The sequence below is a fragment of the Moschus berezovskii genome, chromosome 28 (genome assembly GCF_049115385.1).
Source record: "Moschus berezovskii isolate FMDL1 chromosome 28, NW_MosBer_1.0, whole genome shotgun sequence".
Lineage (NCBI taxonomy): Eukaryota > Metazoa > Chordata > Mammalia > Artiodactyla > Moschidae > Moschus > Moschus berezovskii.
The window spans coordinates 3,222,045-3,236,775 of NC_142487.1; the positions used below are offsets into that span (position 1 = coordinate 3,222,045).

The 14,731-nt window shown below is 39.5% G+C and overlaps 1 protein-coding gene across 1 annotated transcript in view; it reads right to left on the reverse strand.

Moving 5' to 3' along the window:
* Positions 1–14,731, reverse strand: part of MIB1 (MIB E3 ubiquitin protein ligase 1) — a 98,931-nt gene that overhangs the window by 70,230 nt on the left and 13,970 nt on the right. The window contains exons 2-4 of the mRNA XM_055417110.2: positions 10,140–10,311; positions 8,196–8,325; positions 1,290–1,394 (exon numbers count right to left, since the gene is read on the reverse strand). Coding sequence (XP_055273085.1) covers positions 1,290–1,394; positions 8,196–8,325; positions 10,140–10,311 — 407 coding nt within the window. The remainder of the gene's footprint in view (positions 1–1,289; positions 1,395–8,195; positions 8,326–10,139; positions 10,312–14,731) is intronic.

The following is a 14,731-nucleotide window of genomic DNA, read 5'->3' on the forward strand; positions in this document are numbered from 1 at the left end:
AGGAAATTATCCAAAACTAGTCAGAAGGCCGGAGAAGGCAATGGCAAGCCACTCCAGTACTATTGCCTAGAAAATCCCATGGATGGAGGAGCCTGGTAGGCTGCAGTCCGTGGGGTCGCTAAGGGTCGGACACGACTGAGCGACTTCACTTTCACTTTTCACTTTCACACATTGGAGAAGGAAATGGCAACCCACTCCAGTGTTCTTGCCTGGAGAATCCCAGGGATGGGGGAGCCTGGTGGGCTTCCGTCTATGGGGTCACACAGAGTCGGACACGACTGAAGTGACTTAGCAGCAGCAGCAGCAGTCAGAAGGCAGAAAAGTAAAGTACCAAATCCAGTCTTTTGATTCTGTGTCCAGATAATTTTCTATTTATATCACTTTTAGTCCTTATTTTACCATAACGTAGTTAACTCAAGTTCCTTCCCCCTTAGCTCTAATAAGAATTTAAGTATTTATGTGAATGGGGAAGCAGTTGTGGTATAATTAAAAGGACAGAAACTGTGAAGTTAGATGAGAAACTTTGAGGGTGACTATGAAAATTCAGAACTAGATTACCTAAAAGTGCCTAACAGTACCATATATATATATATGTATAAAGTGACCGATAATATACTTACTGTATTAAGAAAATGAGCTCCTTTACACACACACACACACAGACACACAATCCAACTCTCTGTTAGTTACAGCCTCCTTTGCCACTGGAGTTCACATTTAGTTCAATCCTAGCCAAAGAGTCATGGGTCAAGCTGTTTTAATGTGATACTTTAACGGAGCAATTCCACTTCGAGGAATCTATCTTAATATACCCATAAATGTACAAAGACATATGGCACAAGGATGTATGTCACTGAAACAGTGCTTGCAACAACGAAAAACAAAAACAAAAAACCACCTCACATACCCATCAACAGAAATTTCATAAACAATGGCATAATCACACAAGGAGTGCTACTCAGCCATCAAAAAAGAATGGGAATCAACCTACATATAAATACTACTCCTTAAGCACTTGAGTAATGTTTCCAGGTCAGCCATTTTCAATTATCAACAGTACATTTTAAAAATACAGGGGAAAAAACGCCTTAAAAATAATGTTAACACCTATTATATTTAATTCTCACTTTACAGATGTTCCTTCCTACTGCATACTCATGATTCAGATGACGGTATTATGACAAACGGAAATGACGCAAGAAAAAATGAAAGATTACAATAAGGGCTATTTTTAATTTCCTTTTTTTCACCCATCCAATATTTTCATCTTTTACGGTTCTTACACTTACCATGCCCTCAAAGCCAACTCTGTACAGGTTCTTAGCACCATTATCCCAGAGAACGTAGGCTGCACTATGCGGGCTTGATGCACTCCAGTCTTGGATCTCTGTTACCTAAGGGAAATTTTTGAGGGAAAAAAAGTCTTTAAGAAGAGAGGAGAAGCTGATTCTTTCAATTACATTTAAATCTTTAAAATTACTTCAGTTACAATCCTGTGTAACGGGATCATGAAAAACACTTACTTGCCAAATATATGTCACTTCTAACATATAATTGAATTAGAGATATTTTTCCAGAATATTATAAGGTTATTTCTAAAAGCACTGCAGAAATTTTATTTATTTATTTTTGGCCATGCTGCATAGCTTGCAGTATCTCAGTTTACTGGACCAGGAACTGAACCTGGGGCCAGAGCAATGAGAGCAACCATGGAGTCCTAACTACTGGACCACCAGCGAAGTCCCTAAAACTACTGCAGAAATTTTAAATTGAGAGTCTTAGTACATGTACGCCCGGGGCGGATTCATGACAATGTAGGGCAAAACCAATACAATATTATAAAGTAATTAGCCTCCAATTAAAATAAATAAACTAAAAAAACAGAGAGTCTTAGTGATTACAGTGATGGATTATCAGCAAATACATAATTCAATTCAAAATTTAAAATCTTTACTCTTAAAGGGTTCCTTCTAACAGCAGTGTATTCTTTTAAACCTATTTTTTGATACAAAATGTAAAATCTTTGACCAAATACCCAGAACAATTCAAGATAACCCAGCTCTCTGGTCAGGCTCAAAGGCCGTGTTTAAAGAAGGCCTGAGAGATCTGGTTCCTCCAGCGGTGCCCCTCAGTTGCCCTGAAAAGCAGGCCATCCAAGCTAAAATGCCCTGACTACAGTGGAAACCCAGATACTACCTCCAGGCCCCACATGCCACCAGACCAGACAGATTCGTTAGAGCAGTCAATATTTAAAAAAAAAAAACAAACTGGAGTTGCTACTGATTTAGGGCCAAGAATCAACTACACAAAAATGACACACAATGAGCACTGAACTTGGGGATTTTCAAGTGAACCAGTCCACAGCCCAGACTGGGAGGCTGCACATGTGCAACTCAGGACTCCTCTCCATCTTGACACTCACGAACCACCCTTCATAGTTTCTCAGAATGCCAGGCTGGAGCTGAACATAATTTTTAAGTTATGCCCTTAAAAATGGGCTACTCTTTCAAATAAGATACATAATGACCGCTTCATTTTCACCCTGTGCTAAAGAACAATTTCGCAAGCCACTATTTTACAGTGCTTTTGTGAGATAAAAAGTTTTTATGCTTAGGACTTAATTAAATACTTGAATAATATTTCAAAGTATTAGTAAATGAGTCTATTCTTTCTAATTTTAAAACATGTTATAAAAATCTAACACAAACTTAAAAAAAAAATTAAAAAATGAAATGAACATTAGACTAAGAAAAAGAAAATTACCAGTCTTTTAAAGTCCCCTGCATGCCTCTCATCAACCTCACCCTCCTGCCTCCTAATAGAGGTAACTACCATCCTGACTGTGGAGTCCATCACTGCCATGCTGTGTTTTATGATTTTCGCAACTAACCACTGTATAATCTTCAAAAGCAAGAGTTTCTAACATTCTAAAGTGAAACATGCAATTTGTAGGAAAGAAAAATAGCTTTTGATTACAATACAGTCAGATTCTATTTATTTTTTAAAATGCAGTGCTAGATTAAATAAGCCTGTGCTTTTATGATAGGGACAAAATAGCATTTGATCAACTAAAAAACAAATTTTGTTTAAATCGAATTCATCCTAAATTTCAAATTACTTGGAACATAAGCAAGTTCATTACTCAAACTGAATCACTAAATGAAATCACTTCATTTGTTAATGCGATTCAGTTTATCGAGGAGGAAATAAAGTGGAAAGCATAAAAAAATAACTACATTAATTTCTTACTTTCAATTCTGATTAATAAATATGTGTGGAATGGCAACTAAAACCATTAGGTAGAAGGTCACTGAGAAATTCTGTAGAGATCAAACTGACAATATCTGCACTGATCAATCTTAACACCACTAATAGCAGGATAATCAAGACTTTACATGCCTTCTTTATGTGTGATCTAATGGAAAAACAGTGGAAAAAGTGTCAGACTTTATTTTGGGGGGCTCCAAAATCACCGCAGATGTTGACTGCAGCCATGAAATTAAAAGACGCTTACTCCTTGGAAGGAAAGTTATGACCAACCTAGACAGCATATTAAAAAGCAGAGACATTACTTTGCCAACAAAGGTCCGTCTAGTCAAGGCTATGGTTTTTCCCGTGGTCATGTATGGATGTGAGAGTTGGACTGTGAAGAAGGCTGATCGCCAAAGAATTGATGCTTTTGAACTGTGGTGTTGGAGAAGACTCTTGAGAGTCCCTTGGACTGCAAGGAGATCCAACCAGTCCATTCTAGAGGAGATCAATCCTGGGTGTTCATTGGAAGGACTGATGCTAAAGCTGAAACTGCAATACTTTGGCCACCTCATGCGACGAGTTGACTCACTGGAAAAGACTCTGATGCTGGGAAAGGTTGGGGGCGGGAGGAAAAGGGGACGACAGAGAATGAGATGGCTGGATGGCATCACCGACTCTGTGGACATGAGTTTGAGTGAACTCCGGGAATTGTTGATGGACAGGGAGGCCTGGCGTGCTGTGATTCATGGGGTCGCAAAGAGTCGGACACGACTGAGTGACTGAACTGAACTGAAAGCATTTGTAAAATGAAAACAGTCTTGAAATACTAACACAGACAGTTAAGACCATACTACACATTTCTATGATATCCTTACATCATGTCTGTCAAAGCCTGCACTTGACCTGCTTATTTTTGTGTTAACACTGTTGTCACCATGCAAAAAACCATGGTACATGCAGGCATGTGATACAACATCAGCCCAATTTGCTAACTATCCCTTAATATGGCTCAAACTAACCATACAGTTGAGAACACATAGTAAGAGAATGGGGAATCTTGAACCTCAAGGAAAAAAAGATAAGAATACACTACCACCTTCATGTGGGTTACACCAGGTTTGTGTGGGTTACACCAGAGGACTGGGAGAGAGAAGCCAACCAGGAAGGAAAAGGGGGAATTAAAAACTTTATTCATTCACAAACATGGTCAGAAAGAGTCAGTCAAAAATTATATTTCATTTCAAACATGTGTTTAAATAATGTTACCCTGAAGACTTCCTATTACATCAAGTTCCCTCACTCAGAGTCATATGTGCAAGATGGTTTCATTTATTTTTCTTTTTGTTCCTAAAATGTAACAAGTATTAAATCATAACAAACCAAAAGTGTAATACTGATGACTCAAAGCTTCAAAATTGCTACTTCGCATTCCCCCTAAGAAGTGTCAATACAACAAATCCTGAAAAGTGCCATTTATGTGGCTTCAGGCTTTAGCAGCAACTGCTTTTGAAAAGGTGATGAAAAAGTTTCTTTAACCCTCTGACCACATAATTAAGTGTGAGAAAGAATATAAAGCTAAAACACATTTTAGAATGAAAGCATTAAAAAATTTACTTCTCGTGCACTCTTTCAAAAAACATTACTAGGACGTGTACTCCATCAAAAGGAAGAGTAACTAAGGAAGATGATGTAATGGGATACAGAAAACACAAGATCCAGCCAGGAAAGAGACAAAGGCATCCATCAGAGGGGGCTGCCAAGATGCCTGCTGGGTACCAGGTGTCACGCGCTGCAGCCACGTGACTCACAGGCCAGACATGTTGAAGGCTTTCATTACCAAGATGTCCACTGCCATTAAATCACTTTATCAACCTAAGGACACACTGCCTGAATGAGCCAGACCCAAATTCTCAACTGAACTTGGCTTAGTAGACTATGTAATGATGAGGTTCTCTCCTCTGAACCCCCCATTCCCTACCACCTAAACCAGCCGAGGTTTCTCATCCCACTCCACAGAATATTCTGCTTTGCCTTATTCCTAAAACTCTGAGGTGTACCATGGTAAGCTTGGACGCAAACAACACATGCCCTCTGAGTATATTCCTGTCCAGTGTACAGCACGTGGTCCATACTTCTGCCCTACCTGGTGTCCTGACCGTGCTGAGCCCCGTGTTTTCCAGGACCCACTAATGACCGTGTCTACTGACTACCCCAGAAAGACTCTTACGAGCTCCCAGGGATGCTGTTATCCAGAGACTGAATTCAGTTTATTTTCTCCCTAGAAGCATTCGTCTAAAAGCACAATTCTGCTCTGTCTTTACAAAGGCTAGATTTCTGCTTGCTACTTGGTTTCTCAAAAACTTAAATCCTAAATGTTGTAATGCAGAGCACTAAGTCAAACAATAATAAAGACAAACAAGGGAATGACGACAGGAAGAATTAGTTACCTTGCAAGGCTTGCGATTGGGAAAGAGTAAAGAGAAGGCTTTTAAAAGTATTCATAACACTCTTTTTTAATCTGTAGAGTAGGAATAAAATTTACTTTTTAAAATTTCTCTACTATTCTTCAAGCTTCAACATGTTTTATACACCCCATGTGACAGAGGACTGCTGTAAATGATTGCAGAAGCTGTTTGCTGCACAAAGGGCCGTGCCAAAGAGGAAAGCAGAGGCTGACACCAGCCTGAGTTACACTCACCAAGACCCTCTGCATTGGGACAAGGCTGTCTGTGCTCACTCCCCAAGGGATACCTCTGCTCTGCCACTGGCTTGCCAAGCATGCCCCCAGAGCAAGCCATCCGGCCAGAGATGGTGTGCTCCCCAAACCCACACTGATCTGCGGTCTAGTTTTGCTTCCAGAAACATGCTTCTCCTTATGGTTGCCCAGGGTGCGGGTGGGGAGGGGAGATGAGGAATAGTTAGGGAGTTTGGGACAGACATGTACACTCTGCTGTATTTCAAATGGGTAACAAACAAGGACCTGCTGTATAGCACAGCACAGGGAACTCTGCTCAATGTTATGTGGCAGCCTGGATGGGAAGGGAATTTGGGGGAGAATGGATACATGGATACATATGGCTGAGTCCCTTTGCCGTCCACCTGAAACTTTCACAACATTATTAATTGCCTATACCCCAATACAAAATAAAAAGTTTAAATAATTTTAAAAAAAAAGAAAGAAATGTGCTTCTCAAACTTTAATGTGCACCTGAGTGACTTAGGTATCTTATTAACAGGAAGATTCTAATTTAGAAAGTCTAGGAGGAAGGTGACCTATTACCTAGCATGCTTCTAACAAGGTGTCAGGTGACACTAATGCTGCTGGTCACAGAACTTAGATTGGAATTTCTGGTTCTCCACCTCCTCTAATGAGAACATAGGTCTCCAAAGAGTAGGAGCTTTGCCTCTTCTGTTTATTCCTACAACCTTCACACCTGGAACAGAATCCTGCACCTAAGTGGTCAGTGAATATTTACTGAAGTTTTTCTTAAAAAGAATTGCTTCCTTAATAAAAATCAAAGTATTTAAAAGATAAAGACTAAAATATTTGTCTGACTTCCAAACATTAAACATTAGACCTTATCATTTAAAAATGAAATCAATACAGCAATACTCTGAATTTGGAAAATGTTTAAAAGGCTTAAATTCGAAAAGAATCTATATAGCACCAAGTAGTACAAGAGGCCTTCAAGTTCCTAGGAAGAGTTCCTCAGATGACACAGACTTTAAAGTCATCATTCCTTAACGCTAAGAACAATATTTTAAAGAAAGTAACAATGGAACAGGGACTGACGCTGAAGTCTCAAAGGGAAATGCTGTTAATTTCAGTACACCAAGCAAAACACGAAGAACACACATTCAGGACTTGAATATACATTCAGTACACCTAGCAAATGGAGAAGGCAATGGCAACCCACTCCAGTATTCTTACCTGGAAAATCCCATGGACAAAGGAGCCTGGTGGTCCAAGGGGTCGCAAAGAGTCGGACACGACTGAGCGACTTTACTTACTTACTTACTTTACACCTAGCAAAACACCCAGAACACACATTCAGGACTTGAAAACACATTCAGTACACCGAGCAAAACACCCAGAACACACATACAGGATTTGAATATACACTCAGTACACCGAGCAAAACACCCAGAACACACATTCAGGACTTGAAAACACACTCAGTACACTGAGCAAAACACCCAGAACACACATTCAGGACTTGAAAACACAATCAGTACACCGAGCAAAACACCCAGAACACACATTCAGGACTTGAAAACATATTCAGTACACCAAGCAAAACACCCAGAACACACGTTCAGGATTTGAAAACACACTCAGTACACCGAGCACAACACCCAGAACACACGTTCAGGACTTGCTGACTGAATCAACGACTGCGTCACCAGCAAAAGCAACATGAAATCCAAAATAAGCAAAACCAACAACCCACTTACCCTGATATCTCTGGTTACCCCACCCCATTAAAGAGACCACAAAATTCCCTTCAGAATAACTGCTATAATTGACCCCCCAGACCACTCTGCCTATGATCCCTCAGAAACACATCTTTGACGGAATGGAACATAAAGCACGTAAATTCAGATGAAATGTTAGTAACAAGAAAGCCAAGAGCATGAGATACTGCTTAAGGAGGACTGGCCCAAAGAGGATGTTCAGAAAGGCATTCGGGGTAACAAAATGGCAACACGAAGAAAATGGTGGAAAAGAAAAACCTACCCACCAATCTTCTCACTGAACACCAATGTGTACAGCAGAGAGGGAACAATCATTTTTCTTCCCAGGGGAAAAAAAAAAAATGAAAGTTTAAGAAACTGTTATTGGCCTTAAAGAAAATGGGCCATTAAATTCAATTACAGTAGTTTTAACATCATCTGAATACACAGTATTCAAAACCAACACGATGGATCAAAACAACCTTCACCTTTCCCCTGCGTCCATTTCCTCCATCCTGATCTTCCCACTGCCAGTCCACTCCTCGCACCACTCTGGCACCGGCAAAGATCCCTCGGGCCGTGATCTTCTTCGATTTTCTACGAGACTCTAACAGAACCCTAAAAAAATATTATCTATTTTCAAATTTATGTTAAAAAAATGGTAACGGGTGGCAATTTATTTTTTAAAATAAATACTATAAAAAAGGTTATTTTGAAAACTTAAAAGATTTTTCTTTGCTCTGGTTAATACCGTAACAGCAAGAAACAGGAATACTTTCCACATTCCCTAGGTTATGCTGATGAAGACATTAGTAATTGGAATAATAACAACAGTTTATGTTCACTTAGCTTTTCCTATACATAAAAACACTTAGAGAAGTATAAACTCTGTTACCTACCTTAAGATAAAAGTATTATTACATTACTCATTCTACAAATGAGGAAACTAAGTCCCGAAGAGGTAAGCATCAATAACTTGCCCAAGGTCACAAAAGTTAAACAGGAATGGAATCAACACATGAATCCAGTCTAATCACTGCAGGGTATCGCTGCAATGCTTCACAACTTTAGAGATGGCATATACAAAACCCTACAACTGGCAGGCACACACTACAAACGAGGGCCTAAGAGAGACAGCACACAGCAATGACAAATGGCACCTGACCTTGGGCAGAGGAAGACAATAAGGAGTGGTAGGGATTCTGGTGAACTCCAGAGGACGCTTTGTCTAAAGAGGGCAGATCCTCCTGGGCTTCAGCCAACCACTGCCAGGAACAAATGCAGGCCCTGTGTGACAGCCTCGGGGGGAGGGGGAGTTAGAATTCATAAACTTGATCTTTCTGTGAAATCACCTTTCACAGAAATTCACCTTTCAAAGGTTTTACAAGGTAAGCAACTGTTCAAAAATTGAGAGCAAGTCAAGCAAAATACACTTGTGGCCTGGGTCTGACCTACACCAAACTGTCTCTAAAGCAGTATATACCTACAAAAGACTATGGACCTTGAAAAAGATTCTACATGCAGCTACCTAGACAAGCATGGTTCTCCAAAGCCTTCCATCCCTTATTTTCCTACAGTCTTCTCATCCCTAAAAAAATCAAAAAGAACTGGGATTTTTAAATTCTACTTTTATCTCATTATTCCATTCATTTTCAGAATGTCTTTACTACACTCCAACTTTAAAAACTGTAAGCAAAAGACAAAACTAAATAATTTGTAGAAAACGACTCAACAAATGGCAGGGCCAGGATTTGAACCAGGACAGTCTGACACAAAAATCCAAGTTTCTATTACTCCTGTTGCCTCCCTTCACCAACTTGACTCTTCCTTCTCTGCATTAGTCACAGCTCCCTGAGAATACTCCATCAGCGAAAACTCTACAACCACTCGCACTCAACACTCCTCTCTTTGCTCCTAAGACACTTTTTTACATATCTCTATATACAGTCTGAATAATGATATTATCATGTGATATCACTGCTGATCAAATAATCCCTTAACCTGCTAACTGCTTAAGAATAACATGCCCTATTTATCTTCAGATTTACCCAAGTAGTCTTAATGCTCTATAGTCTAAACAAATGTCTCTTGATTCCATAACTGTGCCCTAGCACTCACAGGATAGAATGCATATGGAGAAAACCATCAGCCTTCCTTGGGCCACCCCTGCACATCCAAACACTGAGCAGTGCCACATCTCTACACGAGAGAACAAACAGCCCCGATTATACTGGAAAAACACACATAGCTCCGTCTGCACTAGCTCTTTTCTCATGATGTGGTAGCCCTGGTCCTCATCTAGACTGGTATCTGCTACTTCCTACTAAACCAGCTATCAGAAGCTATTTCCTAATCCTATTTTTAAGGTTGAATGGTACAAAAAATGTAACAAAGAATTGCAATTGGAAAAAAAAAAAATTTGATTCCCATACCGCTCACTCCCTGGTGTGGTAATTCTATAAAAGCGATGCCTTAAATGATGTTTATCTCCATGATAACAAACGGTGCACAAGTCATAATTTGTACACTCCGCACACTTCCACCGAATGCCAATGATCGGCTGCTGGCGGCAGGTATCACACATGGTTCCATCGTGCTTGATGCCTGTTAAAATAGAGGGGCATGCCGACATTAATTTCAAGTACTGTTTATTTGAACAGTATTCCCTGAGGGAAACAATAGGAACACAGCATTTTACAAAATAGATCAATAAAGCAAGAAACAATATTTCAAATGAACCACATACAGTTTCAAGATAACAGACAGCAAATATTCTAAAGAGTACAAATTACAGACTAAACCTTTTCTATTCCTTCTTTTTTCATAAGGAAAAACACTTCTCAGTAGTACTTTCCTTGCTCACATCCAAACCTGAAACTTAGGGTCAATCCAGAGAGAGAAGGAAGAATCCTTTATCATCAAGGAGATGTTTCAGACTTCAAACACACAAAAAACTTTTTGAGGAACAAGAACCTATTCTCCAGGTAAATAATTTCAAAGAAAAAGGCAGTTTTATTCTCATAATATCAGAAAGAAACTGTCAATTAACTTAAGCTTTTATCCCTAAGTATTGACAACTTTTTGCTTCCCAGTTTAATGGGAAATAACATAGCTGAGTTTGTTGCAGGTTTTTTTTTTTTTTTCCTTAAGGAAAAAGAAGTAATAAATGCTAGAAAAAGAAAACAAGCACTTGGTAAAACAATCTCCACCAAAAATACCACTATAAATTAATGAAAAAACTGACACTGTACGGTAATAAGACGAGGGAATAATGCTCCTTTACTATTCTGTTATATTAAGATCACTTGTTCAAGTAAATTAAAACTGGAGGCTTTTTAAACAATGTGTGGCCTGTGAACATCAGTGTCACTACTTCATGACATGCTGTATGGTCATGCCCGATGCTGACACCCTCCTACATCAAATTCTGGCTCTGTCAATAGCTTTCTCTGTGTCCACAAAAGTCATTAACTAAAATATTTACATGTAAAACTACAGTATTTATTTCAAAATACACAGTGGAGAGGGAGGGGAAGTACAGTGAGTTGAGATGAAACAAGGCTGCTCATTTGAAGTTGGGTAACAGTTAACATGGGGCTTCATTCAACTCTGTATTTTGTATAAATTTAGAGATCTTCCACTAATTAAATAAAAAATGAGTCTTATTAGTTCTCAGAGCCTGATTCCCTTTGGAGGAAGTGATATGATCTTTAAAGTAAAGGTATGTTCTAAGAATAAAATGAGAATGTGCAGAATATGCAAGAACTGTAATATAAAAGTAGTACTTCTGTAACTGAACAAAAACTAATACACTATTGCTACTTCCTGGAAAAGAGAAAAACCCTATTTAACTCATGTCTATATCCAAGTTTAAAACCTCTATAAGGATGGTAACCAGATTCTAAATTAAGTGCCTAAGCTGAGATGGTTAAGATGTAAAAGGGAGGGAGGGGTGGGGTGGGGAGAAATGAACACTGGAAGGAATGAGCCCTCACTAGGGAACCGAACTAGCCATCACCACTCTGAACTCGGACTACCTGGTCTCTGAGAAATCAATTCCTGTTGTTTACAAATCCCCTAGACTGTGGTAGATTGTTATGGCAGCCCAAGCAGACCACGACAACATGGAAAGAGATATTGTGAAGCTGAAGAGATAAAAGAGGTAAACATACTTAGAAAGGCATTAGAGCAAAAAGGCAAATATAACGAACTAGACTGCACTTAACCTTAACATAGATATATTAAATGTACTAGTCAACCAATTCTAAATTAGTGATCAAAGTTGTCATATATCCTTGGCAAATTCAGCAATACTTTATACAAAAATTAAAGAACAAATTTCTCAATTTCCCAGAGACTACATATGGAGAATAATCTATTAATTCATGTGTGGATGACCTTCATTTTAGCAAATTACCCACTCTCTCCATTCACTAATTACTATTTTATCTCTGGTTTTTCCCCAAAGCTTACAGCTTCCTTGAGCTGTACCTATCCCCTGGGATCCTTTCATTGTGTTCACTCCACAATAGCAACAGAGGACACACCTGCCGTTCAAGACAGGCCTACTCAAGGGTAGCTCATCCAGCCCTTCCTACGGCTAATTAACTCTGACTGCATCAATCATGGAAGTGATCATCTGCCACAGGCCCAAAGGAGATTAGACTCCAGCTTAACAGACTGTAAACTAAAATTAAAAACCAAATTTATGGCTGCACAACTCAGAGCTACCAGCATTCACTGGTACTGCATGCTTTAGTGTTTTTAGAATATAAATCAGAAAGCCAAATGCAATTTGCATCTATTCTTCCTTTTGGGGTATATAAACGAGTACAGAGAAAAGGATTTGTTTGGTGTTTTCCAATCATATGAGGAGGTTTTTTTTGTTCGTTTTTTTCCCTAAGTAGCAAGGAATCCATAATTTGGCTAACCACAAGGGTTACTAAGAATCTGCTATATTTTGATTAAAACCAATATATAACCTTTCCTTAAAGTGTTCATTTTGAAAACATAATTTTGTAAATATTCTTGTAATTATTATCTCCCAACACAAATAGCAAAAGTCTACAGAGTTAAGAAAGAAATTATCCTGGCTCACATTAAGATTTTAAGGTAAATTCTAAAACCTATCAACAGGCAAAGACTTTGAACAACTGTCATATCTGATGCAAGTTTACCAAACTGAATTTTAAATTTTCATAAAAATTTCACTTTTTAATAAGAAATGGCAAAAATCACAACATGAGCAGTTTTTTAATTCATCAATTTTAATACTGAAATACAGATATACACCTGCTTTATTTAAGATTTTATATCAGTTACATTCCTGGAAAACTGAGTGTATACTTAAAATGGAGGAAAGGTGTGGCAGATTATTTTCTAAAGAAAATCTCACCGACTCTATCCACCCCAAGTGCTCCTCTGACAACAGGACAATGAATGACAAGTGACCATCAACAGGCAGGTCTGTTCCCCCCACCCCCGAACCAGAGGGGACATCTGCCTTGGTTAACAGAAGGTGGTAAAAGTGACACTGTATGATTTCTATGCCATTTGTCTGTCCATGCATCTCTCCTTCCCCTTGTCAAGATTCATGCTGCACTGCCCCCGCCCTGCCATGCCTTGGGAGCTCTTTCATAGTAAGTCTGGCTACCTGAAGCTGCCACAGAGGAGACCATTCCGAGAAGCCACAGAGAGGTGGAAAGACATGCCCAAGGAAGCCTGGCTGGGCCGGCCCCTCTACTGTTGACTCTTCTCACTGAAGCCCCAGACAATGGTGGAGCAGAGGCAAACCATCCCCCACTAAGCCTTGAGCATACAAATATTTTCCACAACACAAAGTCTTGGGGTATTTATTATGCAACCCATTGCAACTAAAACAAAGCAAAGATACAATCTTTGTTAAATTAATAGTTCTCTGCAGTACAGTGTAGCAAAAATAAGGATAATGAGCTAAATATGAAAAAAGGAAACCATAAAAGTGCTAGAAGAAATAGTTGAACGGCATCTTTTATACTCCTGAGTAAAGTCTCTCTAAGCATGACACAAAATGTAGAAGTCACACACACACCCACGTGAGCACACCCATAGAGAAAGTGTACCAATGGAGAAAACCAAGCCAGTCCTCGCAGCTGCACACTGCGGGCCGAGGCAGCACAGGTGAGGAAGGGGGGGCACATCCACGTGTGTTTGCTGTTTGCACACTTCTGAATTATTGAGTTTTTTGGTTTTTTAAATTATTTTAACTGGTAGATAATTACTTTACAATATTGTGATTTTTGCCATACACCGATATGAATCAGCCACGGGTGTACATGTGTCCCCCATCCTGAACCCCCCTCCCATCTCCCTCCCCAACCCAATCCCTCTGGGTTGTCTCAGCTTTGTCACCGGCTTTGAGTGCCCTGTTCCGCGCACCGAACGTGCACTGGTCATCTATTTGACATATGGTAATATACACGCTTCAACGCTATTCTCTCAAATCATCCTACATATGGTGATTGTGCCTTCTCCCACATAGTCCAGAAGTCCGTTCTTTACATCGGTGTCTCTGCTGCCTTGCATATAGGATGATCATTACCGTCTTTATAAATTCCATATATATGCATGAAGATATTGGTGTTTCTCTGACTTACTTCACTCTGTATAAGAGGCTCGTTTCATCCACTCATTCGAACTGACTCAGCCCCATGCATTCCTTTTTATAGCTGAGTAACAGTCCATTGTGTATACACAACTTCCTTATCCATTCATCTGCCAAGGGACATCTAGGTTGCTTCCATGTCCTAGCTACTGTAAACAGTGCAGGAATGTACATTGGGGTACATGTGCCTCTTTCAATTCTAGTCTCCTCGGTGTGTATGCCCAGCAGTGGGATTGCTGGGTCGTATGGCAGTTCTATTTCCAGTTTTTTAAGAAATCTCCACACTGTTCTCCATAGTGGCTATACCAGTTTGCATTCCCACCAACAGTGTAAAAGGGTTCCTTTTCTCCACACCCTCTCCAGAATTTACTGTTTGTAGAC